Below are 27,863 nucleotides of genomic sequence, written 5' to 3'. Positions count from 1 at the left end.
TAGATGGGGGACAGCTAACTGACTTAACCTGACTTTAGGGCTCCCATCTGATGGGTTGCAATTGACGGCCCACATCCCATACCAGACTACCTTGGTCTATGTCTTCCCATCTGCTTCCTGCTAATGCACACTCTGGGATGGCTGAAGTACTTGGGTACCTGCCACCCATGTGGGAGACTCAGATTAAGTTCTGGGCTCCTGGTTTTAGCCTGGTCTAGGCTAAGCTGTTGTTGACATTGGAGGAGTAAACAAGCACATGGAAGGTTTCTATCTCTCTGATTTTCAAATAAAATTAATTGAAAATTTTTAAAAATAAGAGAAAGGGGGAGGGTGTTTGGTCCACTGGTTAACATGCTAGTTAACTCGTGTCCCATATCAGAGTACCTAGGTTCCTTTCCTGGTATCAGCTCCTGATTCCAGCTTCCTCCCAACAAGGATCCAGGGTGGCAGTGATGATGGCTCAAGTAATCAGGTTCCTGCTACCAGTGTGGAAGACCTGGATTGCATTCCTGGCTCCCAGCTCCCAGCTTCAGTCCAGCCCAGCCCCAGACATGGCAGGCACTGGAGTGAACCAGCAAATGGGAGCATGCATTCTCTATCTCACTGCCTCTGAAATAAAAAAGACATTAAAAAAGAGGTACTCTATTGGGGTATTCAAAGTCTGAAAAACAGGAATTCCACCAGGAAAAGAAAGAAAACTAAGGGAAAGAAACGATCAAGGAAACAATCAAACACACATATTTCCAGACTAAAAGCGCCAATGAATACATAGCACAGTGGATAAAAATAGACCTTAAAGGTCATATCCCATTACTTAGAGGACAAAAAGAAAAACCTGAAACATGCCAGAGGGGAAATGCTCAGATCCAATGGGACCAAGAAACAGAAGTACAACTGACTTCTCGACAGTGACAATGAGTATTAAAAGTCAACCAAGGTATGAAAGAAAATGATTTCTAATTCAGAACTCTAGACTCTATGAAACTTTAAAGAATAAGAATGGTGATATGTTTGACATTCAGGATTGTTAACATACTTATCTTCCAAAAATCACTTCTCAGGAAGCTACTAGGGAATGTGTTTCAACAAAATGAAAGCAACTCAGGAAAGGAAAACACAAGCAAAGGATGTGAAGGCATCCCTAGTAAAGGATGGCCAGAGACACAAGGGACTAAGAGTGGTGGCCAGAGAAGGGTGACAAGGACCGAGCCCATAGCGGGCCTGAGGAGCAACAGCCTACTATGGACATACTGGCCTAAGAGAAGCCCAGAGAGAAAGTTGGTTCAGTTCCTCACCCATCTAACCCCAAAGGAAATTCTGACAATGAAGTGCGTGTAGGGGGGGAAAGATTTGAGGAAAAAGATTTGAGTATTAAGTATTTAGGAGAAAATTTTGAAAACCTAAAAAACATTATTAACTCTACCTACAACTCCATTAACTCCACTAGAAGTCATACAAAGCAGAATACTCAATTATGGGACTCAGCTAGAGACAGTACTCATAAATTTATAAAAATGTGAGCAATGAATACTGATCTAACACAATTATGATACAATTATTGGAAAACCAAGGGGTGAAAAATAAGCATGTTTGCAGTTAGGCAGAGGGGGTAAAGAAAAGAAAACCCTGTTTCCACGGTGAGAAGTCAACAGAGAAGGTCTAATCACCCCCCAAGAAAGGAAAGAATTGGGAAAACGATATAGGAAATAACAGTACTAAGTATGTTATTTGGAGATAGGGAAGCACTGACTAAATGATGATGAAACCCTGGGATGGATGTACTTGTGTTTGTGTTACTGGGGGCAGGGGACCGAATACTGCTGTGTTACACAATTATCACTGTGGAACTATTTGCATCTAAAATATATGCAAGATATAACTGATCCTTTTTTTAAATAAAAAATCCAATAGGGCCTACAGTGAAGGAAGTTTACCAAATGTATCCACATGGGTATTTGCTTGGTTATAGGTTGATGAACTTATCTCTGAATGTAAATGGAATTATCAACACCCTTCTAGAACCAAAAGGAGTTTTGGCTTTTGTAAAGTAAATATTAATACACTGGCTAAATAATTGCCTTAATCACTGTGCTCTGTTCCAACTGTCTAAAGAACATTTTCCTCTATCCTGGGGCTCACAGAGCTGTCCTCATTCTGGCCCTTATGGGGCATGTGCACATCTCAACCCTCATCATCAGCCTCCTCACGACCCTTCCTCCAGGGAATTCTAACAACCGCTAGAAACATCACATGCTTTCATCATTTTGCTCCCAGCCAAGACTTTTCCTTTCCAAATGCAAATAATATTTTTCCTTCAAAATTTCTAAGACATTTCACTTCAAAAAATATATTGCTCCTCCATGATGAAAAAAAATCAACAAAGTGGGACTAGAAAGGAATTTTTTTTAACACAGTAAAGGTCATGTAAGAAAAACCCATGGCTAACATGTTATACAATACTGAAAAACCAGATGGTTCCTCCCTAAGATCAGGAACGAGACCAGAAGTCCTGTTCTTGACAATTTCTTCAATGTTATATTAGAAACTCTGGCCAGAAAAAAACTGATCGAGGAAAAAAAGAAAGGAATAAAAGGCACAGAAGTAAAACTATCTCTTTTTACAGATGACATGACCTTAATATAGAAAACCCTAAAGAATCCACCAAAAATTAAAAAAAAAAACAAAAAACTGTTAGTGCTAATAAACTAATTCAGCAAGGCTGTAGAATACAAGATAAGTAAGTTCTTTGTATAACCACACACTAGCAATGAACATTCCAAAAAAGAAAACAAAAAACCAAGCTATTTCAATGACAATAACATGAGAAATAACAAAATGTTCAGGAATAAACTAAGAAAAATACATAACTTTCAGTCTAAAAGCTATAAACATTGCTGAAAGACACCAAATATAAATAAATGGAAAGACTTTCTAAGGTCAGGGACTTGACCAGGGAATATTTTTAATATTGTAGCATTTCCCAAAGAGTTCCACAAATTCATGTAATCCCTAACTTCCTAACTGCTTTTTTTTGTTTGTTTTGCAAAAAAGACAAGCTGATCCTAAAATTCATATGAAATTGTAAGGGACATCCAAACTTGGAAAAGAACAAAGTTGAGGGACCCATACTTCTCAGTCACAGTCAGACACAGTAGTACTGACATTATATAAACATACAGATCAATGGAAGAGAACTGAAAATCTAGAAATAAATCCTCACACCTGTAGCCAATTGAATTTTTTAAGGGTGCCAAGTCTGTTCAACAGGAAAAGAAATCTCTTTAACAACCCCTACTTCATGAAAAAATAAATCAGGTTTCATCAAAACTAAAATCTTTTGTGCTTCAAAAGATATTATCAAGAAAGTAAAAAAAGATAACATTTGGTATAAAAGGAAATATTTGCAAATCATGTATCTGATAAAGATCTAATATCCAGAATGTATAACCAACTCCTACAGCTCGGTAGCAGAAAGACAAACATTGATGCAAAAAAAAAAAAAAAGGGCAAGGGACTTAAACAGACATTTCTCTAAGAAGATATACAAATGGACAACATACATCAATAATCAGGGAGAAACAAATCAAAACAACAAGATACCACTTCACACCTACCAGGATGGATGGCTATTATTAAAAACGAATAAGCAAATAAAAATAAAAACAAAACAAAACAAAAAAAACAGAAAATAATTGTCAGTGAAGATGCGGAGAAACTGGAACTTGTGTACAGTTGATGGGGATGTAAAATGGCTCAGCTGCTGTGGAAAATAGTGTCACCATTCCTCAGAAAGTTAAGCATAGTTAACATTTGACCCGGCTATTTTACTCATAGGTATATACTCAAGAACTGAAAATACATACCCAAACAAAAACATACACATGGATTTTTACAGCAACATTAGCACTAATAGGCAAAGAGCAGATCTAACTGAATAAGCAAAAGGGGATAAGCTGTCCCCACTACACAGCATGAGTCAGCCACAGAAAAGGAAAGAAGTCCCTACACATGCTGCAACATGGATGAACCTTAAAAACATAAGGTTGGGGCCAGCATTGAGGCACAGCAGGTTAAGCTGCTGCTTGCAATGCTGGCATCCTATATTGGAGAACTGGTTCAAATCCTTGCTGTTCTGTTTCCAATCCACTTTCCTGCTAATGCACCTAAGAAGGCAGTGGGCCCCTGCCACCCATGCAGATCAGTATGGGGTTCCTGGCTCTGGGCTTTGGCTTGGTCTAGACCTTGGCCTTGTGGCCATTTGGGAAGTGAATCAGCAGATGGAAGATATCTTTCTCTGTCACTTTGCCTTTTAAATAAATAAATAAAATAAATCTTAGAAAAAAACATTATTTTTATTGAGTGAAACAAACCAGACTCAAAAGGCCACATACTGTATGACTTCATTTATACAAAATGTATAGAGTAGACAAATTTGTAGAGAGAGAAAGTACATCAGTGGTTGCTAGGGGCTGAAGGGAGGAGTAAATAAGGAGTGAGTGTTTAACACATAAAGGGTTTCTTTTTGCAGTCATAAGAATGTTCTACATCAGAAGATGGCAGTGACTGCTCTACAGTATTGACAATATGCTAAAAATCAATGACTTTTATATTTTGAAATGGTTAAAATGATATATTTTAGGGTAGGTGAATGTTATCTAGAAATATATGTCATTGCACATTAAGGAGTTTTCTCTCAGAGGCTACATGTTAGGCTTAATGGCATCTGAGAAATAGCAAAACGCTCACGGACACCTACTCCAGTGTTTGTGGCCGACAGCCATGTGAAATGGCAGGAAGCTTCGTTCTCCATCCCCACCCTGTCAGAAAGGGGAATGGAGCTGAGAGCAGAGGACAGGATAAAGCTTGAGTGCAGAGACAACAGGAGTAGCAGTCCTGATGCTCCAGGTGCTGGTGGGAGGCCTCTCTGACATGCACACACATCCTTACCCTTGTAATGTTACATCATTATTCAAACCTGTTTTAGGCACATCAGAGCCAAGTGGTTTGGTTACTTACAAACCAAGGGTCTACAATGTCCATGCAACTGATCTGACCCATGTCTACTACTGGACAGGAAAGACATTAGACACAGCGGAAGTGGCGCCTCAGAAACCACACATGTGAGGTCAATCACTGAGGATCTGGGAGCAGGTGAAAGGACCTGCACCTTGCCCTGACAGGGTGACAGCTAGACCCGCTCACTCTCTCCTGTCCTCTGCTCTCTCCTCCAGGACACGTCCCACCAGTCACCAGCCTGCTTTCACACCTCCACCTGAACAAGGGCTCTAATTACACAACAAAACTGCGAACACTGTGCTGAACAGAACAGGCTTCAGCAGCTCTAGTAGTTTCCCTCGATGCCAGGGTTACAGCTCAGGCTTACGGTGCACACAGGGCAGCTCCCAGAACACTGGTGGATGTGATCAACATTGCATTTATATTCAATATGCTTTCATCCACTCGGATCATGCATTTGCTTGATAAAACAAGCTTCTACCAGGGTGAGGAACGTCTGGCTCACAGGTCATATAAACCCCATGAAATTATTTGCTCTGCCCTGTCAAGGCAACCACAGGCAGGAACTGAAATTGAATAAATGTACAGCAGGCTAATTTTTACACTGGTAACTTTGAACAGCCCATGAATGATGCTATAAATATCCAAATGATCCTTGGCAGAAGAAAGGGTCCTCAGCTCTATAACCTTTCAAACTACTCTTTTTAAAAAAATTTTAACTTAATTTTCCCAAAGAAACCTTTTATTTAAGGAATACAAACTTCATGCATTTCATAAGTACAACTTTAGGAATATTGTGATTCTTCCCACCATATCTACCCTCCCACTCCCACTCCCACCCCTCCCTTCCCATGTCCTCCCTCTCCCATCCCCAGTCCCATTCTCCACCAAGATCCATTTTCAATTAACTTTATACACAGAAGACCAACTCCATACTAAGTAAAGAGTTCAACAATTTGCACGAGGGAAAAAAAAAATGTTCCTCAATAGTCTAGACGAGGGCTGTTCAAAGTCACTGCATCTCACAGTTAATTAATTTCACTTTTTTTTTTAGAAAATTAATTTTAAAGAAGCACCCAAGAATGATACATCTTTTGTGAGCACTTAGACATAACTATAACTTGTGAGACATAAGAATATCCTCCACTTAATACATTAAAGGAAAGTAAGTCCTTGAGAATAAGTTTTATCATCAATTAAGGAAGCACCTAAGAAAACAAGCAATGGAGTTGGACACTTAGGCATAACTAAAACTTACGAGACGTAAGAATATCCTCCACTTAATACACTAAAATGAAATAAATCTTTGAGAACAAGTTTTACTGTAAACTCTCATAATACAACTCTGAGGACAGAGGCACTAAATGGGAAGTTAGTACACAGTGATTTCTGTTGTAAATTTAACAATTAACACTCTTATTTTATATATGACGTCAGTGATCACCCAAGGCTCTTGACATGAGCTTCCTAGACTATAGCCAGCTCTGGCCATTGCCGCCACTTAGGGAGTGAACCAGCCGATGCAAGATATCTGTCTCTCTCTCTCCCTCTCTCTCTCCAACTCTGCTTCTCAAATACATGAATAAATCTTAAAAACAAAAAACAATAAACAAAAACAAAACAATTTTTGTTAAGTTAGGGAGGGGGAAAAACAGTTAGACCCTAAAAATAAATTTTTTTAAAAAAATTAAGAATATTGGTTCAATAAACTCCAGAGTGAAAACAAGAAATCTTTGAGACGACTTTCATAACAGTACAACACATCCTCTGCATGTCCCCTGCCTTTCTTCGGGGTGGGAGAGGCCTTTATTTCTTGGAGCAGTTTTAGTTCACAGCAAAACTGAACAGAAGGTATGGAGATTTCACGTTTAGCTCCTATCCACACACATACTAGTTTCTCCACAACACCCCCACTAGTGTGTATTTGTTTCCAGTGATGAAGCTGCATTGAGAGATCATTATCACTCAGAGTCCATGTCACTCTGTGAGTTTGGACAATTGCATATGACTTGTATCCACAATTAGAATATCATACACAGAGTTTCGCTTCCCGAAGAATCCTTTCTGCTCTCTGTATTCATCCTTCCCTCCCCCACTAGGCTCTGACAACCACAGAATTGCTTATTTCACTTATGATTCTTCTGTGTCTTTTCACAACCTGACAGTTCATTTCTATTCAGCACTGACTAGTACTCCAATGGAGCACAGTTTATCCACTCACCTACTACAGTTGCTTCTAAGTTTTGGAATTATGAAAAAAGCTGCTATAAATATTGGTTTGCAGGGCATCTGTGGAAGTGATCGGAGAAAGGGTGCTCAGGAACTGAGTTTGGTTCTATGTATTTACGTGCCATTGAGTCCCAAGGGGCTTCACCGACACGTACTTGTACCTCATGTGGGCTCTTCTCATGCCTCTGCTAGTGTCTCTCACTGGGCTCATAATACTATCCTGCTGAGAAATGAGAGCTGGCAGGTCTGTTGTTTAGATGCTCCAGCCACCCCCACGATCTCATATAGGGCTGTTACTGGGACAGACAGCTGCCAAAGACAAATGGACATAGGACATTAGGAGCCGTCACCAAGAAGAAACAAGTCAAACAGGACCAAGGAGGCTACTGGGGGTCCATTCAGTGACTGGGGACAGGGTGATAGTGCAGGGGAAGAGGCATATGTTCTCATTAGAGGACAGCCCAGGCTTGGTCAAGCCAAGAGTCCACCTACCTCAGTGTCCACATCCAGAACACAGCTTGCAAATGAACCTAACAAGCCCACTCCCAACCTAGCTGTTGGCTGGGAAATACTAACACTGACTTCTTCCCTGACCAAGTAAATTATTGAATCACTAGAGCATATGTAGGATGATGCCTGCCCTGCCCATCCCTGCTATCCACCTTTGCAAGACTGACCTCCAAATAGGAGGCCCCCGGCTCAGAGGGAACATTCTCCAGGATAGGCACAGAGCACTGAGAGTAAACTACCTGTAACCTAAGGTCACCTGCAGCGAACCTCACCTGTCAAAGACTGCACAGGCTTGGATTTCACAGTCTCAGGAGCCACTCTCTTGCATGGTTTCTCAGAGGCTGGTGTCTGGGAAGTCGTTTTTTCTTGACCACTTGAAGTAGTAGGAAAAAGTCTCTTTAGCACTTTATCAACAAATACTACAAAAGAAAAAAGTTAACAAAATAAAGTAAATGAAAGAAATGATTTATGCCATTTTACCTATACCACATACGGCTTTTGAGTCAAAACATACAACATTATCACTGGATCCAGGAAAATGATTCCCTCAAAGCTGTTAAGTGACCAGGAATTTTCCAGATGCAGCCTCTGGGAGACATCAGAGGACCTCTAGAGGACCCCACAATCCCTAGAGGACCTGATACTATCTCTGGAGGACCCAGAAAGTGTCCCTGGAGGATCCCAGACTCTGTCCCCAGAGGACCTTAGATACTGTCCTCAGAGGATCTAGACTCTGTCCCCAGAGGATCCAGACAGTACCCCTGGAGGACCCCAGACTCTGTCTCCGTAGAACAGAGACAGTGCCCCTGGAGGACCCCGACTCTGTCCCTGGAGGACCCCGACTCCATAACTGGAGGACTCACTGTCCTCGGAGGACTCAGACAGTCTCCCTGGAGGACCCGAACTCTATCCCTGGAGGACCCCAGACTCTGTCCCTAGAGAACCCCAGACACTGTCCCTGGAGGACCCAGACACTTCCTATAGGACCCCAGAGAGTGTCAAAATAAAATTCAGAAACTATACAGAAGACAGTTCTTCAAAAAGTTCATAGAAAATGTGTATCATATATTAAAAAAAACTACACATGGATTTCAAATGTTTTTCACAACAAAATAACATATTTTAAGTTATTTTATTTATTCCAAAGGTACAATGACAGAGATAGGGAGAGACAAACAGATCCTCCACCTGCTGGTTCTCTCCCCAAATGGCCAGGCTGAGTGAGGATGAAGCCAGGAACCTCTAACTCCATCTGCATCTCTCGCATGGGTAACAGAGGTTCAAACACTTGGGCCATCCTCTGGTGTTTGCCCAAGGATATTAGCAGGGAGTTGGATCAGAAGCAGAGAAGCCAGGACTTGAACCTGAGCTCCAATATGAGATCTGGCATCATAGGCCCAACCAGCTGTTCCACAATGCCACCCCTAAGCTAAAAATATAATTTAATTTTTCCAGGAACTTTTTGAAGTCCCCTCTAAGGTATGAAATGTACTCTAGTTTTGCCCTGTGATTATTTTAACACTTTTGTCCCCGGGATGCTATATCTCTTGTTGCTTTTGTCATACCATAGATCATGAACATCCTCAGAGTGAGGTGTGCAGTCCTCGGATCTGGTGCCCTTTCAGAAGAACAGTCCAAGCACAGGCCACACAAAATAACAGAGGCAGGTGAGTGGGCAAGCCAGGAAGAGAAGACCAGAAGGGCAGAGACTGGGTAATTCACCCTCTCCTGCCTCGCAAGAGTGCCATGTGCACTTCGTCCTTCAAGAAGAACACACTGACAATCACAACTGAGAAAACCATACTTCCAACAAGCATGTGCAGATTCTTTACTGTGTTTGCCTTAGTTTACCATGGGCTTTACCTGGAATATGAGTATAATCATAATAAATATTTATGTCCTGACATAAACATGGTTAATGAATTGTTTCTGGTTTCAAAATAGCATACTAGAAAAAGTGAGAGGGATAAGTTAATAAAATGAATTTTTAAAAATCTCATTAAATTTAGAAATTAAAAGAACAGAGAGCTGCTCTGGCAGAAATCATAGTGTCTAACACAAGTGCCTTAGTCCTTGTAGATGGATGGTGGGAGATATGGGAGGATGGCCCAGGTCCTTGGGCCCTGCACTCGCATGGGAGACCAGGAGGAAGCACCTGTCTCCTGGCTTCGGATCGTTGCAGCACGCCGGCCACAACGCGCCAGCCATAGCGGCCACTTGGGAGGTGAACCAATGGAAAAAGGAAGACCTCTCTCTCTCTCTCTCTCTAACTCTGTCAAAAAAAATAATAAAATAAAATAAAATAAACACCAGAGATTCTCCTGATTTCCTCTACAAGGTAACATATATTGATCTCTTTAGGGGGGCAGTGCTGTGGTATAGTGGGCTAAGCCTCAGCCTGCAGCACCGGCATCCCATATGCATGCTGGTTCTAGTCCTGGCTGCTTCTCTTCCGATCCAGCTCTCTACTATGGCCTGGGAAAGCAATAGAGAATGGGCCTCCACTGGCATGGGAGACTGGTAGGAAGCTCCTGGCTCCTGACTTCAGATCGGCCCAGTTCCAGCCATTGTAGCCATCTGAGGAGTAAACCAGCAAAAGGAAGACCTTTCTGTCTATAACTGTACCTCTCAAATAAATAAATAAATAATATTTTTAAAAAAGAAATAAGCCCTTTAACATGTTCAAGCTATAAAGCACAGATACGTGGGTTTAAAAAACAAGAGGGCTCCTTCCACACCAAGGTTAACCAAAACTCCTAATGCTTTCTCAATTACAGAAGCAAATGCCAAAATTACTCAGCTGGGGACATGTGAGTACTAATACCATGAATGGGGCATTTATTAACAGGACTCGGCATCCTGCTCGCTCACAACATATAAAACAGCTCCCTTTGGTGGGAGGAGAAGAAGGAAAGCAAAATGTAACCTATAAGGATATTATCACTTAAGACCCCAGCACTGACAAGGTCCTGGCAATAAAAGAGCTCCCCCATGCTTTATTTTTTGAAATATTATATTAAATTGTCATTAGCACAGGATCCTGCCAAAGCATGGTTTACATACAATCTGCTGAGATGTATGATCCCAGATCCCAGATCCTCCACAGAAAGGCATGGTGGACAATCCACATGGAATGTGGCTGAGAGCAGCTCCCAGTCTGGAAGGGGATGCCCTGGCCTTGAAGAAGAGCAAGGCAGTCTGTGAAAAAGCATGGACTGGGGCCGGTGCTGTGGCATGGTGGGTGAGGCTGCCGCCTGCAGTGCTGGCATCCCATATGGGCCCTGGTTCGAGTCCTGGCTGCTCCACTTCTGATCTGGCTCTCTGCTGTGGCCTGGGAGAGCATGAAAGATGGCCCAAGTCCTTGGGCCTCTGCACCTGCATGGGAGACCCAGAGGAAGTTCCTGGTTCCTGGCTTAGGATCGGCACAGCTCCGGCCGTTGTGGTCATTTGGGGAGTGAACAAGCAGATGGAAGACCTCTCTCCCTCTCTGTGCCTCTCCTCTCTCTGTACTTCTGACTTTCAAATAAATAAATAAATCTCTAAAAAAAAAAAGTTCATGGAATTGAAAAAAAAAAAAACAAAAACATGGATTGTAGTACCCCAGGTATTTCAAGCTTCCAGATAAAATCAAAATACCATACACGTTTCCTTTTAAGTAGCAAAGAAGAAAATGTGCTATTCCAGAGGACCAGGTAGGAATTTCTAGGGGAAACAAAAGGCAGATAAAACATAACCTTGTCTGCAAACTATCAATAAACCAAAATTATTTAAAGAAAATTTAAACAGAGTTCTAAGATAACAACAAATCAGCCACCCTGCTTTACAAATAAAGAGGACATGGAAGCTCAGAACTTCAAAGATGTGCCAGACTGGTGGCAGCTAATGTGGACATATGGCTAAAATCATCTCAACATGCTTCCTGCCCATGGTCGTGCAGCTGCCCAGCGCAGGATGCAAAATAAAAACGGAAACTGGTCAAGCACCCAAGAGAATTCAGCCACCACTGGGAAGAATGCACTGAATCAATCACTGGACAACATTACGTACACAAGATAGCTGATGCTTAAATCCATAAAACAAAACAGGGTAAGGATCAGTGCATACAACCTGTCACATCTGGCCCAGTGCTACTCGTCTCCCAAGGCTTTCTGATAGATTTCTGAGCTGCGACACAAGCAACATCACAATGTGCTAGAGAACAAAGATTAGGGATCATTTTCACTGAATTGAATTTATTGTCTGAGTAAATTATATTTACGGTCTAATTAACTATGGTATTCCACCAATACAAAATTCATGTTCCAGATAAAAATGTTTATTACTGTCATAATAAAAATTCTGAGATGGGAAGTAAACGTCTGGAGCAATCTTAAAATCAGTTAGAATAAACTCACAAATAGATTGACAGTGGATAGGTATTACTTTGTTGAGCATATTCACTATATAACAAGCCATACACGAAATCACAATCCCTGCCTCCTTCACAATTACAGGTTACTCTCCCAGGAGAGACTTACTGTAATCTCACCTTGTGTCCATGGGGCCTAGTAGCCAAGAGTCAGTTGGCTAGCACAAATACCAGGGAATCTCAAGGCCTTTTGGATTCTGGTTGCTGTGGTCCAGCATTGTCTGTAGGTTAAGGACAGGTGGCTCCTTTCTTGGGGACAAGATCCGGTACAGACCCCAGTAATTTAGGCCACAAGCCAAGAGACCCAGAAATACATTCCATGTCAACAGGAGGTCTTCTTGCAGCCCACTTGGCCAGGAGCAAGCCCTAGCCAGGTTCTGGTCTTGCCTCCAGCCCTGGATCCCAGAGTGCCCAGGACTCAAAAGGCCACTAACCACATGAAGGTCTAGACTGGACATGGACGCAGGAGAAGTCCTGTTCTGTTCTTTTCTACCTGGACTTAAACTCTCCCCTTTCACTGAGCCCAGTTAAGATTCTCAGTGCCCATGGTCCACAATGAAAGCTCTAAGGGGAGGTCGTAAGAAATCACTGTAAAAGCTGGCACTGTGGCATGGTGAGAGAAGCTGCTGCTTTCAATGCTAGCATCCTGTATTGGAGTGCTGGTTTGAGTCCCAGCTGTTCTGTGTTCAATCGAGCTCCCTGCTTATGGGCCTGGCAAAACAGCAGGTGATGGCCCAAATACTTGGGCCCTGCCAGACACATGGGAGATCAGGAAAGAGTTCTTGGTTCCTGGCTTTGGTCTGGCCCAGCCCTGGCCCTTGTGGCCACTTGGGGAGTGAACCAGTGGATGGAAATTGGTTCTCTCTGTCTTTCCTTCTCTCTTGGTCGCTCTGCCTTTCAAAGAAACAAAATAAATCTTAAAAAAAAGAAAGGAAAAGAAAATAAATTAGTGTAGTCCACAGGAAGGCTGGGGCTCTCACTCCTGGTTCTGAGACCTCCCCCCGCCCACCTCATTTGAGGGGACATCTCAAACACAGCCAAGAACATTAGAAAAGTGGAACACAAGCTCCTTGCAAGGCTATCCTCTCAGTCCAGCACCAGGTTTGGAGGTGGCCTGCTGCAGTATCCACTCAGAGGAGCAGAGTCCTGTGACCCCCAAGGCAGGCACCCCTCATGACACACAATGGTGCCATTCAGGTTTCAGCTCTTAGCTTGTCCCTTTCCCCAGAGCGAGAGAAATTCTCCCAAATAGGCTTGGATTCGGGGTAATAATAAATTGGCCTGAGTTACAGTCTTGCTGCTTCCAAGTGGGAAGCCTCCTCTAAGTTATGTTACTTTCTGGGACTCAGTGTTTTCTTCTAAATGGAAGGGGAAAAAAAAAAAAACCCAGAAAACAAAACAAAAAAAATACTTTGGTGCTGGTGCTATGGTATAGTGGGTAAAGCTGCTGCCTGCAGTGCCAGCAACCCATATGGGCATCAGTTTGAGTCCTGGCTGCTCCACTTCCAATCCTACTCCCTGCCAATGCACCTAGGAAAGCAGCGGAAGATGGTGCAAGTGCTTGGGCCCCTGCACTCACATTGGAGACCCACAAAAAGCTCCTGGCTCCTGGCTTTGGATAGGCCCAGCTCTGGCCATTGTGGTCATTTTGGGAGTGAACCAGCTTATGGAAGACCTTTCTCTCTCTCTGCCTCTGTCTAACTCTGCCTTTCAAATAAATAAATAAATCTTTAAAAAAAAAAAAAAACCAAAACATCCTTATAGGGAGGCCACACAGCAAAGACATAGGAACACACATGAGTGACAAGGCTTCCAAGCCACCTGTAGATGTGGAACAGCCCTTTCCCTCCCCTCTGCCGGCTCCCTGTCTCTGTCTCTTCCTCTTACTCCCTTCTTCCCAATTCCCTGGAGTACGGGGACATTCTCTGACCACCTTACTGTCTCATATATACTCCTGACTCCTTTGCAATATGACTCATCTCTAGTTTGCTTGAAACCCACACCCATCTTTAACAACTCAGCAGGCACATCCACCTGAACTCACCTTGTCTACCTCACACCCTGTGACCCACCCAGGATACTCGTACTCTTGACAAAGACACAGCTGGGTCCCCATGCCCTTAGCTGGGCCCTCCATCTGCCCATCCCTACACTGCCTTGGTCAGGTCTTTGCTACTCACCCATCACACAGCGACTCTGGTGAGGTGCACCTGCTATACTCCATGCTGATGGTTGCCTCCTCTTTTCAACCTTCCACTTTCACACAATCCTGCACATAAGCACTCCTGTCTGCCAGGTCTCACACAACCACTGGCACACGGGAGGGCATCCACACACTGGACTCTCCTGCTAGCCTGCCTTGACGTCCTGTCTTTCCCAAATCCTACACCCCATTTTATCCTCAGGCCCCCTCACTCTACTTATATCAGTGATAGTTCCTTCCCATTTTCCTTTTTCTCACCACCTTGGTACTTTTGAAAACTGTCATCTGTTACTTTGTGAAATCATGCCAACTTGAGCTAGTCTGATGCTTCCTCACGGTTAGACTGAGTTTACTAACTTTGGGTCATAGACAGGATGTTATTCTCAACATATCGCCGTGGCATTCAGGATGCCAACTTGTCTCATTCCTGCTGATAACTTGATTACCATTTGGGTAAGGTGATGTCTGTTGGGTTTCTACCTGCAAAGTTACTGTTCTTCCCTTTATAATTAACAAGCACCTTGGAAACTAGATCCTTTTTCTCATTCATTCCCCCTCCATTATTGGCCACACTGCTGCATATGTGGCTATGGTACCCTACTGTGGTTCTGCTTCCCTTGTTCCATCTATGCTCATTACATGGGATTCTTTTAGAAGGAAGAATTGCTTTCACTTCCTATCTTTTCACTGGATTTTAAGAAATCACTTATGGGCTCATGGATATTTCCATTTTGTAAGGGTTATAACTATGCACTATCACCACATTCTTTGTTACTCAAATCGCCTCAGCAATGGCCACTGGCTATGTCAGCATGAGCCTGATGCCCTCTGGCATGCTCCACCCTGCTAGGAGCACATAGCCACTTTCTCACCTTCTCTCCTCTGCCCGGGCCTGGATCCAGACCTTCCTTGAAGGACTGGACACTTGGTACTCAATGCAACCACTGCTACCCTTCTGACCACAAATCTTATCGTGGTGGTCCTGAGTCACTGGAGGGGGTGGCAGTGCATAACTAATCAAAATAAAAGCCCTGAGGAGCCTGTGAGGAAGAAAACGGAAGCACATGCACACCTTGCTGATCCCCATTCGGACACATTAAGACCACAAAACTGATACCTAGAGCAATGAGCTGGGCTACCACAACAGCACACAACTCCAGGATGCAGAAATATGGGTTGTTTAAAAATGCTAAATAAATGATAATATAATTTAGGCATAAAAGTTTTTAGTTCTTCAGGTTTAAATCCCAAGTTGTTGCATGAAGGTGACAGCAGGAAAAATGCCATGCAGATTCCAGTGTGCTAACCCATGAGGGTCCAGAAGGACTACACAGCTGACGTTTTATCAAAGGGGGAGGCTTTTCCATTTCAAATTTAAACTGAGCAGAGGCGTACAAAAAATAAAAGAGAACACCTTTCACTATCCCCAGGTTTAAGTACTTTGTAAACCCAACTGGCTAAAATGATCTTACACTAGTATATTTTAGAACCTCTTAAGCACAGATGTGGACCTCTGGCATCGGCCACATCCATGTGGCTCACATGTGTTTCACAGACAGAATGAGTTCAGGAAGTCTGTCTTTGCCCCCACTGCTTGTCACAACATAGTTACAGAAAAATGAGCTATTAATACACAACCCCTCAGGGCTGGCGCTGTGGCGCAGGGGGTTAACACACTAGCCTGAAGTGCCGGCATCCCATATGGGTGCCGCTTCGAGACCCAGGCTGCTCCAATTCCAATCCAGCTCTCTGCTATGGCCTGGGAAAGCAGTGGAAGATGGCCCAAGTCCTTGGACCCCTGCACTCGCATGGGAGACCCAGAGGAAGCTCCTGGCTCCAGATCAGTGCAGCTCTGGCTGTTGCAATCAGTTGGGGAGTGAACCATTGGAGGGAAGATTTCTCTCTCTCTCTTTCTTCTCTCTGTGTAACTCGACTTTCAGATTAATAAATAAGTCTTTTAAAAAAAATACACAACTCCTCTTGATGGGAGCAAAGGCATGACTTTGGTAAAAAATAATGATAAACGTTAGTTTTATGCTGTATCATCCATGAGTTATTTATAAAGTACACTGTTTTCAGGCATAAGAACAGAAGATCTCAACCAGATGTCAAAATGGATATCTCATTACAAAGTGAGAATTTTTATCCTTAACAAGAATTTCAACTAATAAATCTTAACCTAACTTAATCCAGAAATTCGGTATCCAAAAGTAAAACAATTTTGCCAACAAATATGCATGTCGAAATATCTTCAGGTGCTGTATTGCAAAGGACAAAAATCCTTGAAAATAATATTTTTATATCAGTTTTAAAAGAGCAAAAGTTAAACAATAAAATATTTTAAAAAACAGTAATTACTTTCTACTAAATAATATTGCCGGAAGAGCCATTGTTGAATTTCACTTTGCCCCAGCATCTGAGACTACACCACAATGCTAAGATTGACCATGAAACTCTGGAATAGTATGCCACTTGGGCTTCATGTCTGAAAAAAACGTCTTCTGGATCAGAACAGGCATTTGATGTCCTCACTTCCCTCTCCCTCACCTTTCGATAGTTAACAAAGAGCATCTGTGTATTTACAAGGGATGATGCGGCACATCCAGTATACTACCTGTAAAAGGAAATGGAACTGCTGTCCTACCACTAATGGTCCTCACACCATTTACCTAAACCGAAGCAGTCAGTCACTTTTTAAACAAAAAACATATTGTAGATTCACTTAAACCTTCACTGCTACTTGTAAATTCCCAGAGTTACGAATGAAGTACCCTCTGAACTACCTATTGGCTTTCCACAGAAACGGAAATGGACAAACTTAGGTAAACAAAGTATGTCTTTTAACTGACCAACTCTCTTTGTGGAATATAACTGAAGGCTGTTTATTTCAGGGTATCAAAACAGTGATGTATAATTTTTAAATGAAGTTATCATTTTTGGTTGGTTCAAATGCTCCTTTTTGACCTGCAGTGTATGTTTGTGTGTATGTGCGTATATATTGCAAATGGAGGCCTAAAATCAAATCTCTTTTCTGTTTAATTTCCAATGTGCTGAAAGCAAAGAAACTCCACAGAGCTGGGCGGTCCAGTTCTAGAAGCAGTACGGTCTCACAGATCTGAGAACTTTCCAAAGTTCAGAGCTATCATGTGGGCCAAATAAAAACTGCTTAGTGGTCATAATAGGAACTCTAACACCCCTCACCAGAAATCTGAGCCTGCCTGCATTCTCGTTTTTCTCACACCTCATCAATGCGCTCTTCCAACAGCAGGAACAGGTTTTAACTTGAAACTCTAGTATCTGTCAAAAAGCAATCATAAGAAAATAAAAAGGCAGGGGAATGCTGTTCAAGACCAATAGAAAAAAATAGCCTAAGGGAAACAAATATAATTACTGAATGGAGCAGGCAGCTGGAATTGGGAAAGGATGAACGAAAGAAAAAAAAAGGTGGATGTGAAGAAAAACATCCCACCTAAAATTAATATGCTGCCATATCAAGGAGAGACATTGTGTCTCCTTGACACAGGGGCATTGAGTTATTTTGATATAATTTCAGAAAAAACTGCTGCCTAAGCTTGCTGTTTCAATTTAAACACACATAAGCCAAAGAAAAATAAAATCTTAGGGTAAAGTGAAATTAGACACTCAGGAGACATTGTACATATATGTACCTCAGGGAAAAAATGGGAAGTTTGGTTGCTGGTAGTAAACCTATCCAATTCTAAACTGCTCCTCAAAGCAGTTACTTGATTTAAAACCTAACAGTTGGAATAAAAAAAGAAAGATTTTATTCCATTTTTAACAAAGGTGTTATAGCAGCACTTCAAGGAACTTTTTTTCCTATTTTTTTATATTGCTAGAGCAGAAGCTCCAAAAGTTATGATGTATCTAATGTGCCCCTTCAGGGAAGCAGACAAAACTGGGAAGACTCATGGGAATGACCTACAGCCTTCCTGCATGGTTCTTAGCCCAGGTAGCCTTTCTTTCTGAAAATTTATTTTTGAAATTTTAACTGACACATAGTAACTGCAAACATTTAAGGGTTACAATATGATAATTCAATACATGTATACAACATGTAGTGATCAAATCAGGGTGATTATCATTTTCATTTCCTTATCATTTCTTCGTGTTCAGAGACTCCTAGTTCTTCATAAAATACATAACAGGGTATATTGGGGCACAGTCACCCCACTGTGCTGTAGAACATCAGAATCTCTTCCTTCTTTTATCCAATTTCTCTCTATCCCTTCCTATACCCTTCCCTGTCTCAGGTAATCTCCATTCTACTGTGTCTATAAAATCCCTGTGTTTACATTCCACAAGCGAGCTTATGACATATTTGTCTTCCTGTGTTTGGCTTATTTCACTTAACATCAAGTCCTCCAGGCCCATGTATTCTTCTACAAATGACAGGATTTCACTGAGGATTAAAATTGGGAGTACGTCGTACTTGACTCTTAGGAAAAAATGGAAATGGAAACGTTTCCTTCTAACACATTCCTTTTTGAAAAAGGAAACTAAAATGAAAATATAAGTGACAGGAAAAAAAAGTATACCATTACTTTTGCTACAAGCAGATGTTATCCTATTGTTATGCATGTTCTTTTTGAAAGATTTATTTATTTATTTGAAGAGGCTAAGTTACAGAGAGGCAGAAGCAGAGAGAGAGAAGTCTTTCATCAACTGGTTCACTCCCCAGATAGCCGCAATAGCTGGAGCTATGCCGATCCAAAGCCAGGAGCTAGGAACTTTTTCCAGCTCTCCCATGTGCGTGCAGGGGCCCAAGGACTTGGGTCATCTTCTATTGCTTTCCCAAAACTAGCAAAGAGCTAGATCAGAAGTGGAGCAGCCTGAACTCAAACCGGCGCCCATATGGGACACTGACACTGAAGGTGGCAGCTTTACCTGCTATGCCACAACGCTGGCCCCATGCATGTTCTTATTTCATTAAAAAATTCACCTTGATTACAAAAATAATAATTTCTTCTTCTTATCTATGTGCATGTTATACTTTATTTAAATTATATACTTCTTTTCATTGAATAAGCATTGTGAGATACTTAAAAAGCTCCTTGGTGATGGAAGGCATTAGATATGATGCTCATTTGTGATCCTCTAACCAAAAATTTGGTTATCATCTCTATATATAATAGTGTTTCTTAGAAAAGTGTGTCCAAAGACAAAAAATATGTCCATAACTAATTTGGAGATAGAAGGAATGATATCAATTTAAAAGAAGTATTTCTAAAGGTTGTTTTCCATAGCTATAAAACTGACAGGACCATGAGACTACTGGAATTATATTAAAGTAAAAATATTAACAAGTAACTTTTAAAATGCAATTTCCTGATATATCACTTTGACAGAAAACCACAGAAAAATAGGTTTATGACGTACCTTTTCAAAGTTTACACTTAATAGACTTATGAGTGGAAAAGTGATGAGATTTTGAAACAAGAGGTGGCAGGAATTTTAAAATCACTTTTAAATGAAAACTTGCTAATAAAGTAAAACAGAAATGACCATTAATAGCAACTTTCACCGTGGTCAGTCTGAGGATGCCCACCCCTTCACCTTACATTACCATCTGAAGAGATAATTTCCCAACATGTTATTGCTAAAACCACATGACAAAATTATCTCATTAAGGAGAATTATGAAACTCTGGGTATCTCAGTAAAATTAACTCTACTTCATTTTTCATCCTATCTGATATCTGCCTAGCTCATTTTAGAAGACACTTTTAAATTTTCTTAGGATTCCTGTAGTTTGTACAAATCTGATATTTTGAATTTTCTCTTTACAGTAAGACCTATGTTTAAATGTCTGCTAGAGGCCAGTGCCGCGGCTCAATAGGCTAATCCTCTGCCTACGGCACCGGCACACCGGGTTCTAGTCCTGGTCAGGACACCGGATTCTGTCCCGGTTGCTCCTCTTCCAGTCCAGCTCTCTGCTGTGGCCCAGGAGTACAGTGGAGGATGGCCCAAGTCCTTGGGCCCTGCACCCACATGGGAGTCCAGGAGGAAGCACCTGGCTCCTGGCTTCGGCTCAGCGCGGTGCGCCAGCCGCAGTGCACCCAGCCGCAGTGCACCCAGCCGCAGCGGCCATTGTGGGGTGAACCAATGGAAAAAGGAAGACCGTTCTCTCTGTCTCTCTCTCTCACTGTCCACTTTGCCTTTCAAAAAAAAAAAAAAAGTCTGCTAGAAATATCAGCTAATCCACAGCTTTCTTGAAAATGCTATCTGTTTACTTGACTTTTTTTTTTTCTAATTTTATTCCTAAAATGAGGAAAGGTACTTAACTTTGGTCTATAATCAAATAAAGTAATGAATTAATAATAGCATATATCACTTCACAAGAAAGAAAAGTTCAGCAAAGCATATGAATTCAATAAGAGACAGATTCTTAATGAGTTACACAAAATAATTGTAAATTGAAAAAATACTAAGATTCAAGCAAAAGGTAGTGAGTTTTCTGAAATATTAATTTAAAAATATATTAAAAATAGGGTCAGAAATAATACTTAAAGGGGACATTAATGGAATCTTAAATCATGACCACTTTGATACAGTATTCTCATTTAAGTTGTAGAAATATACTTAATACTCAATTTCTACTAAAACTTCAACACTTAAAAAAAAGAAAGAACATGTTCCAAGTAAACTTTGTCCAGAGTTTTTTCTTATGGTTGTAGAGTGGCATTTATATCACTAACTGTGATATAATTTTAAATTTCATAAGAGGTTGAGATAATCTCATTAAGGATTGGTAAACATATACTAATAGAGGAGAAAGCAAGGGGCACTTTCTTGGGACCAGGTACTGCCACTAACCTGACTGGACCCCGGCAAATTACTCAGCCCTTGGGAGTTGTTTTCTCACCAAAACAGGACTGAGTTAAAAAACAAACAAACAAACAAACAAACAAAAAAAACCTGAGGGGCTGGCACTGTGGTGTAGTGCCTAAAGCTGCTGCTTGAGGCACTGGCATATGGGCACCAGTTCAAGTCCCAGCTGCTCCACTTTCAAATTCAGCTCCCTGCTAATGTGCCTGGAAAAGCAGCAGGGGATGGCCCAAGTCCACGGGACCTTGCATCCATGTGGGAGACCCGGAAAAAGCTTCTGGTTCCTGGCTCTGGATAGGCCCAGCTCCAGCCATTGGGGCCATTTGGGGCCATTTGGGGAGTGAGCCAGCGGATGGAAGATCTCTCTCTCTGTCTCTCCCTCTTGCTGACTCTGTCAAGAAAGAAAGAGGGCCAGTGCTGCAGCTCAATAGGCTAATCCTCCACCTGCAGCACTGGCACACCAGATTCTAGTCCCGGACGGGGCGCTGGATTCTGTCCCGGTTGCTCCTCTTCCAGTCCAGCTCTCTGCTGTGGCCCGGGAGTGCAGTGGAGGATGGCCCTACTCCTTGGGCCCTGCACCTGCATGGGAGACCAGGAGAAGCACCTGGCTCCAGGCGACGGATCAGCGTGGTATGCCAGCCGCAGAGGCCATTAGGGGGGTGAACCAACGGAAAAGGAAGACCTTTCTCTCTGTCTCTCTCTCACTGTCCACTCTGCCTGTCAAAAAAAAAAAAGAGAGAGAGAGAGAGAGATAGAGAAAGAAAGAAAGAAAGAGAGAGAGAGAGAGGGAGGGAGGGAGGGAGAGAAGGAGGGAGGGAGGGAGGGAGGAAGGAATCCTTTAAAAAATGCTAAGATGACACTTCGAAAGCTGCCTGTATTATAACTAAAGACACAGAATAAAATATAAATTTCACCTCAATATTTTAATTTCTTCTAGTTTCATTAACATTGGCTTTTCCATCACACAAATCTTGAATTTGACCCAAAGAACTTGTAATACACAAGAGACTGGACACTGACAAGACCCATGTCACCTGCACAAGTATTTCCTGTGGCCCAATAATGGGAAATGCCATTAAGGAAGATGCAAAGACTCCCAAACAGCTGTCTCTCCTGCATCAGCTCTACCTCATCCCCTGGCCCAGAGGAAGCAGGTATGGCAGCTGCCTCACTGCTGACTTCCTTGAATCCACCTTCCCATGGAACTGTGTCCCTCAGCTGTCTTCACTGCAGGACTAGCAGCATTCTCCCTGTGCTGGCTATTTCTCGTTTCTGAAACAAGCTCAAGTGTCTCTCTCATCTTGAACAAGGTAACACAGGGGTGTCACCCGCTTGTCACCTCTAGTGACCTCTGCTGCTTTTTTCTTCTCAGCAAGTGAGCCCCCCTACCCCCACCCCATCTGCCATCTCTTTGTGTACGTGGGGTTATGGAATCAGTGACAACACCCAGCTGGCTGTCTCTGGACCCAAGCACATGGGCACTTTACCTGACTGAACCCTCACAATGCTGCCACTGTTATGGCCCTAGTTTTATAGGTGAAGTGCCTGAGGACTTCAGGGAATTAGCTCTGAGGTATCAGCCAAGGAGGGTCTGAACTTGGCCTCCTGTGTCTGGTTCACAGGCTGTCAGGGGAGGAAACACTTTAGACATTTCACCCAATTTCCATGAGGCTCCCTCTCTTCCCCTCTCCAGACAATACCCAACCCTGACTCTTGACCAGTCTGGAAGAACCTAGGTCGGCAATTGCCCCAAGCATCCACTCCAAGTCTCGTCAGCCTGTTCCTTACCAAGTCCAGCCTCTTCCTGAATCCTCTGCACCCATCCCTCTCACATTTTCCTTTGCGTCTCCCACCTCTTCCCACACATACCTGCCCACATTTAGGCTCATCTTTCAGAGGCATAAACACCTACTCTCCTCTGCTCAGAGTCCACCACAGCTTCCTAGTTTCCACCACCAGAGACTGAAGCTTCTCCATTGCTAGGGAACAATATACAACCTATTATTGGGAAACATTCTCAGAGATCTGTCTGCTCCCAGAAAGCTGGTTTCTACATTCATAAGATACTTCTTGAGCGTGCTCTCAACTCTCAAAGATACCTGAAAGGTGGGGCCAGTGTTGTAGCATAGCCACTGCATGCAATGCCGGCATCCCATACTGGCGCCTAATCGTGTCCCAGCTGCTCTACTTCAAATCCAGCCCCCTGCTAATGGTCTGGGGAAAGCAATGGAAGATGGCCCAAGTGTTTGGGGCCCTGCCGTCCCTGTGGGAGACTTGGATGAAGCTCCTGGCTTCAGCCTGGCCCAACCTTGGCCATTGCACCAATCTGGGAAGTTAAAACAATGGATGGAAGATTGTGTGTGTGTGTGTGTATGTATGTCAATAACTGTGATTTTCAAATAAATAAATCCTGAAAGAAAAAAATAAGGTCTCTGAAACAGAAAAGAGCTACCTGACTTCCACTTTAGGAGAAAAGGGCTATTTCACACCTAAGCACAGAGAATCACAGATACTCTGAGTAAATGAATATGGCCAGGCTCTGCCTACAGGCCAGTGAGTGACTACTGAACTCTGTGCAAATACCCACAGCTTGTGGCCAGAATGAAAGCTCTGCTCAACAGTCACTATGTACCCAGTCAGCCCTAGGAATAAAACACGGTAAGAAGGAAAAGGACCTCTTTCCAACTGGGACACATTCTCACCAGCTCCTCCAGTTCTGAGACTCCACCAGAGCTGCTGGCCCTGCAGATGTGTCTGAAAGTTTAAGTGGAGAAATACACATACCAACATGTACCTCCATACATAATATACACAGCCACACATATGCATATGCATACACAGGCACATACACTCACAGAGACACACAGGCAGAGGCACAGAGGCACCAATTACTGGGTCCAGCACCATGGAGAGTGTCAACAACTGGGTGGTGCATGAAGCTCTCCAGTCTGCTCCCAAAGGTGCAGGGAGATATCTCCTCCAAACAGCACACGTACACACAAAAAGAGTATAACAGGTAGATTTCCTATATGAAACAAGTTATCTCATGACATACTCTGCTGCTACTAACTGGAGATGCCCTGACAAGGCCTCAGTGCCATGTAGAAAGGAGGTGGCGGGGAGGCCCACCTGGGCAGATGCCAGACACAAGTCCTCCATTCCCACAGTCCACTGAGGAGCTCCTGAGGCTGGCACAGTGCAAGGTATGATGATAAGATGAATGCAGCACAGTCTTTCCTGAGGAGCACATGCCCCCCAGGGGAAACTGTGGCCTCCAAGAGCTTCCTGATTCCACTGTGACCCTGCTGCAGGCTTCCCTGAATGTCAGTCACAGCCAAGCCTGTGCTAACATTGAACTATATATGTCAGATGTTCACCCAATATCTCCAAAGCAGAAGGGACACTTCAACTAAACTCTAGATACGAAACCTTTTGGGTAATTGTTTTCAATTAAGGGAAAATGCTCATTGCTAGAACTCCATGGTAACTCTCAGAGGCCCAAGAGACAGCCTCTGGTTTCCTTCATATATTTTTTCCTGGCCATTAAAATGATGTGCATCCAAAAAAAAATTTTTTTTTCTTACTCAGGCAGTGTGGTTTCCCACTGAGGTTGCACTCTTGGTACAAACTGTCGCAGGAAAAACTGCTGCATTAGCAGGCTACCTTACCTAGCTGAAGCAACCTACTTCCAGAAAAAAAAAAAAAAAAGAAAGAAAGAAAGAAATCCAACAAAGCCACCTTAGAGTGTTTGCTGCAGATTGACTGCCGCAACTTCACACACTATGGGTCCCTCCTGGGTCTGTGCCAGAGTACAGCCTTGCACTGCACCTGCACCTTAGAGGAAGAGGAAGAACATTGCACTCCATTCCCTGAGGGGATCCCTGCCTGACACAACTGACAGATTCTGGCTTCAGAAATGACTTGTCAAGCTCTATGCATGGCACATGTGTGTCAGGCACACTCAGGCCCCACAGCACCCACACCTATCTCCCTGCAGGGATACATGGAGGCATGAAGGGCTTGCCTTGCCCCTACCCTTGGGGCTACTGTGCTCCCAAGGAGCAGCTGGCCCCTAAGAATAGATGTCCCTGCAACTCTGGCCCCACTCAGCCCCACCAACCGGCTGTTCTAAGGTGGGCACCAAGTCAAGGGCTCCGAGGTCCTGCTCCAGCAGGGCGAGACTCCTCAGGAGTCCACACTTGAGACCCTGGTGTCCTTCATTTACTGACCGCCACACTGCTCCAGCCACCCGTATGGAAGTGGGGCTGTGACCAGAAACACCATGGTCATCACCACCACTGTCGCCATGTAGGGGTCTGTGCGCTTCAGAGCTGAGCGACCGCCCACTCTCCTCAGGCCACCTGCAGCAGTCTGGGCTCTGGGCAGGCGGCCTTCAATGCCTCTCATACCCCAAGCTCTCCTCTCATCCTGTGTCCCCCACATCCCATGGCTTCCCACTCCCCAGCTCCCTCACACACTCCCAATCCCCCATCTCACGACCACTCACACCTGACCCTTCCCTCATGCCCTGTGCCCCTCAGGACTCCTCACATCCCTCTCCCCTCATGCTCTGGGTCCTCTCTCACACCTGACCCTCCCCTCACGCCCTGTGTCCCTCAGGACCCCTCACATCCTCACCTCCCCTCACACGCTGTGCAACTCACACCCCTCACACCCCACCCTCCCTTCACACCCTGTGTCCTCAGGACCCCTCACATCCTCACCTCCCCTCACACGCTGTGCAACTCACACCCCTCACACCCCACCCTCCCTTCACACCCTGTGTCCTCAGGACCCCTCACACCCTCACCTCCCCTCACACGCTGTGCAACTCACACCCCTCACACCTGACCCTCCCCTCATGCCCTGTGTCTCTCAGGGCCCCTCACATCCTCCCCTCCCCTCATACCCTGTGTCCTCACGACCCCTCACACCCTACCCTCCCTTCACGCCCTGTCTCTCAGGATCCCTCACACCCTCACCTCCCCTCCCACACTATGCAACTCACACCTCTCACATCCCACCCTCTCCTCACACCCTGTGTCCTCAGGACCCCTCACATCTCCCCTCCCCTCACACGCTGTGCAACTCACACCCCTCACACCTCACCCTCCCCTCACACCCTGTGTCCTCAGGACCCCTCACACCCTCCCCTCCCCTCACACGCTGTGCAACTCACACCCCTCACACCTCACCCTCCCTTCACAAGCTGTCCCTCAGGACCCCTCACACCTCACCCTACCTTCACGCCCTGTGTCCTTCACAGCCCCTCACACGCCACTCTCCCCTCACACGCTGTGCCCCTCAGAACACCTCATACCCCACCCTCCCCTCACACGCTGTGTCCCTCATGCCCCCTCACACCCGTCTCCCCTCAGGCACCATGTACCTCACGACCCCTCACACCCGACCCTCCCCTCACGCACTGTGTTCCTCACGACCTCTCACACCCCACCCTCCCCTTATGCACAGTGTCCCTCACAACCCCTCACACCTCACCCCCACACACACTGTGTCCCTCACACCCCTCACACCTCACCCTCCCCTCACACGCTGTGCCCCTCACGACCTCTCACACCCCTCTCCCCTCAGGAACCCTGTCCCTCACGACCTCTCACAGGACCCGACCCTCACACACTGTGTCCCTCACACCCCTCTCCCTTCACAAGCTGTGCCCCTCACGACCCCCCTCACACCCCTCTTCCCCTCACGAACCCTGTCCCTCACGACCCCTCACACCCGACCCTCCTCTCACACACTGTGTCCCTCATGACCTCTCACACCCGACCCTCCCCTCACACCCTGTGGCCCTCACCTCTCACACCCGACCCAACCCTCACACACTGTGTCCCTCACAACCTCTCACACCCGACCCGACCCTCACACACTGTGTCCTTCACGACCCCTCACACCCGACCCGACCCGACCCGACCCTCACACACTGTGTCTCCCACACCCCTCCCCCCTCACGACCCCTCACACCCGACCCGACCCGACCCTCGCACGCTGCAGCTCTCAGCCCGCGGCTCTCAGGACCCCTCACACCCGACCCTCTCCTCTCACGATGCGGCCCTCAGTCCTGCGGCCCTTCACCTCTCGCGCTCCCCCAACACACTTGAGTCCCCACGCCCCAAACCACCTTCGGGCCCCTCGCGCGTCTACCCTCAGCCCCGCCTACCGTGCCTCCGGCGCTCAGCCATGCCGTGCTCGCCCGCGACCCCGGAGCCCGGCGGGAGCCCCGCGGCCCAAGGAGCTTCCGGATTCCCCGTTCGGGCCCACCCACAGCAGCAGGGCCGCCCAATGCGGATGCGCAGTCCCTGCCGCATGATGTCAACCATCGCTGTCTGGCTTCGGATTGGCTCCTGCGGCCTCCATGGGCGTGCCCCGAGGCCTTCAGACCCGCCTCTGGGAGCTTCCTGCCGAGCATGCGCGGAGGGAAGGCGAGGCGGCCGCAGGTGGCTCCAGACTGTGGAGCGCGGGGGTGGGCGGCACTCTGGCTGTCGGGGCGGCCCCTGCTCCTCTCGGTGGCGACTCCGGGGGCGAGCGTCGGGAACAGTGTCTCGGGAAAGAGGAGCGAGGCGCTCCCGCGCCCGAGAAGCGCGCGAACCTGCCGCCCCCTCTGCCTGGGGGCGTCCTCCGTGCGCCCGAGCAG

The 27,863-nt window shown here is 44.9% G+C and overlaps 1 protein-coding gene across 5 annotated transcripts in view; it reads right to left on the bottom strand.

Annotated features, from left to right (window-relative positions):
* ERICH1 (glutamate rich 1) overlaps positions 1-27,479 on the bottom strand; it is a 97,715-nt gene extending 70,236 nt beyond the window's left edge. For all 5 annotated transcript variants that reach the window (XR_009866586.1, XM_062198859.1, XM_062198856.1 and 2 more), the window contains exons 1-2: positions 27,390-27,479; positions 8,028-8,174 (exon numbers count right to left, since the gene is read on the bottom strand). Coding sequence is in view for 4 of the 5 variants with exons in the window: in XM_062198859.1 (XP_062054843.1) it covers positions 8,028-8,174; positions 27,390-27,411 (169 nt within the window). In the remaining variant the exon portion in view is untranslated. The remainder of the gene's footprint in view (positions 1-8,027; positions 8,175-27,389) is intronic.
* Positions 27,480-27,863: the final 384 nt, after the last annotated feature.

Source organism: Lepus europaeus, chromosome 8 (genome assembly GCF_033115175.1).
Source record: "Lepus europaeus isolate LE1 chromosome 8, mLepTim1.pri, whole genome shotgun sequence".
In the NCBI taxonomy this organism is placed as follows: Eukaryota; Metazoa; Chordata; class Mammalia; order Lagomorpha; family Leporidae; genus Lepus; species Lepus europaeus.
This window is presented reverse-complemented; position numbering and strand designations above follow the sequence as displayed.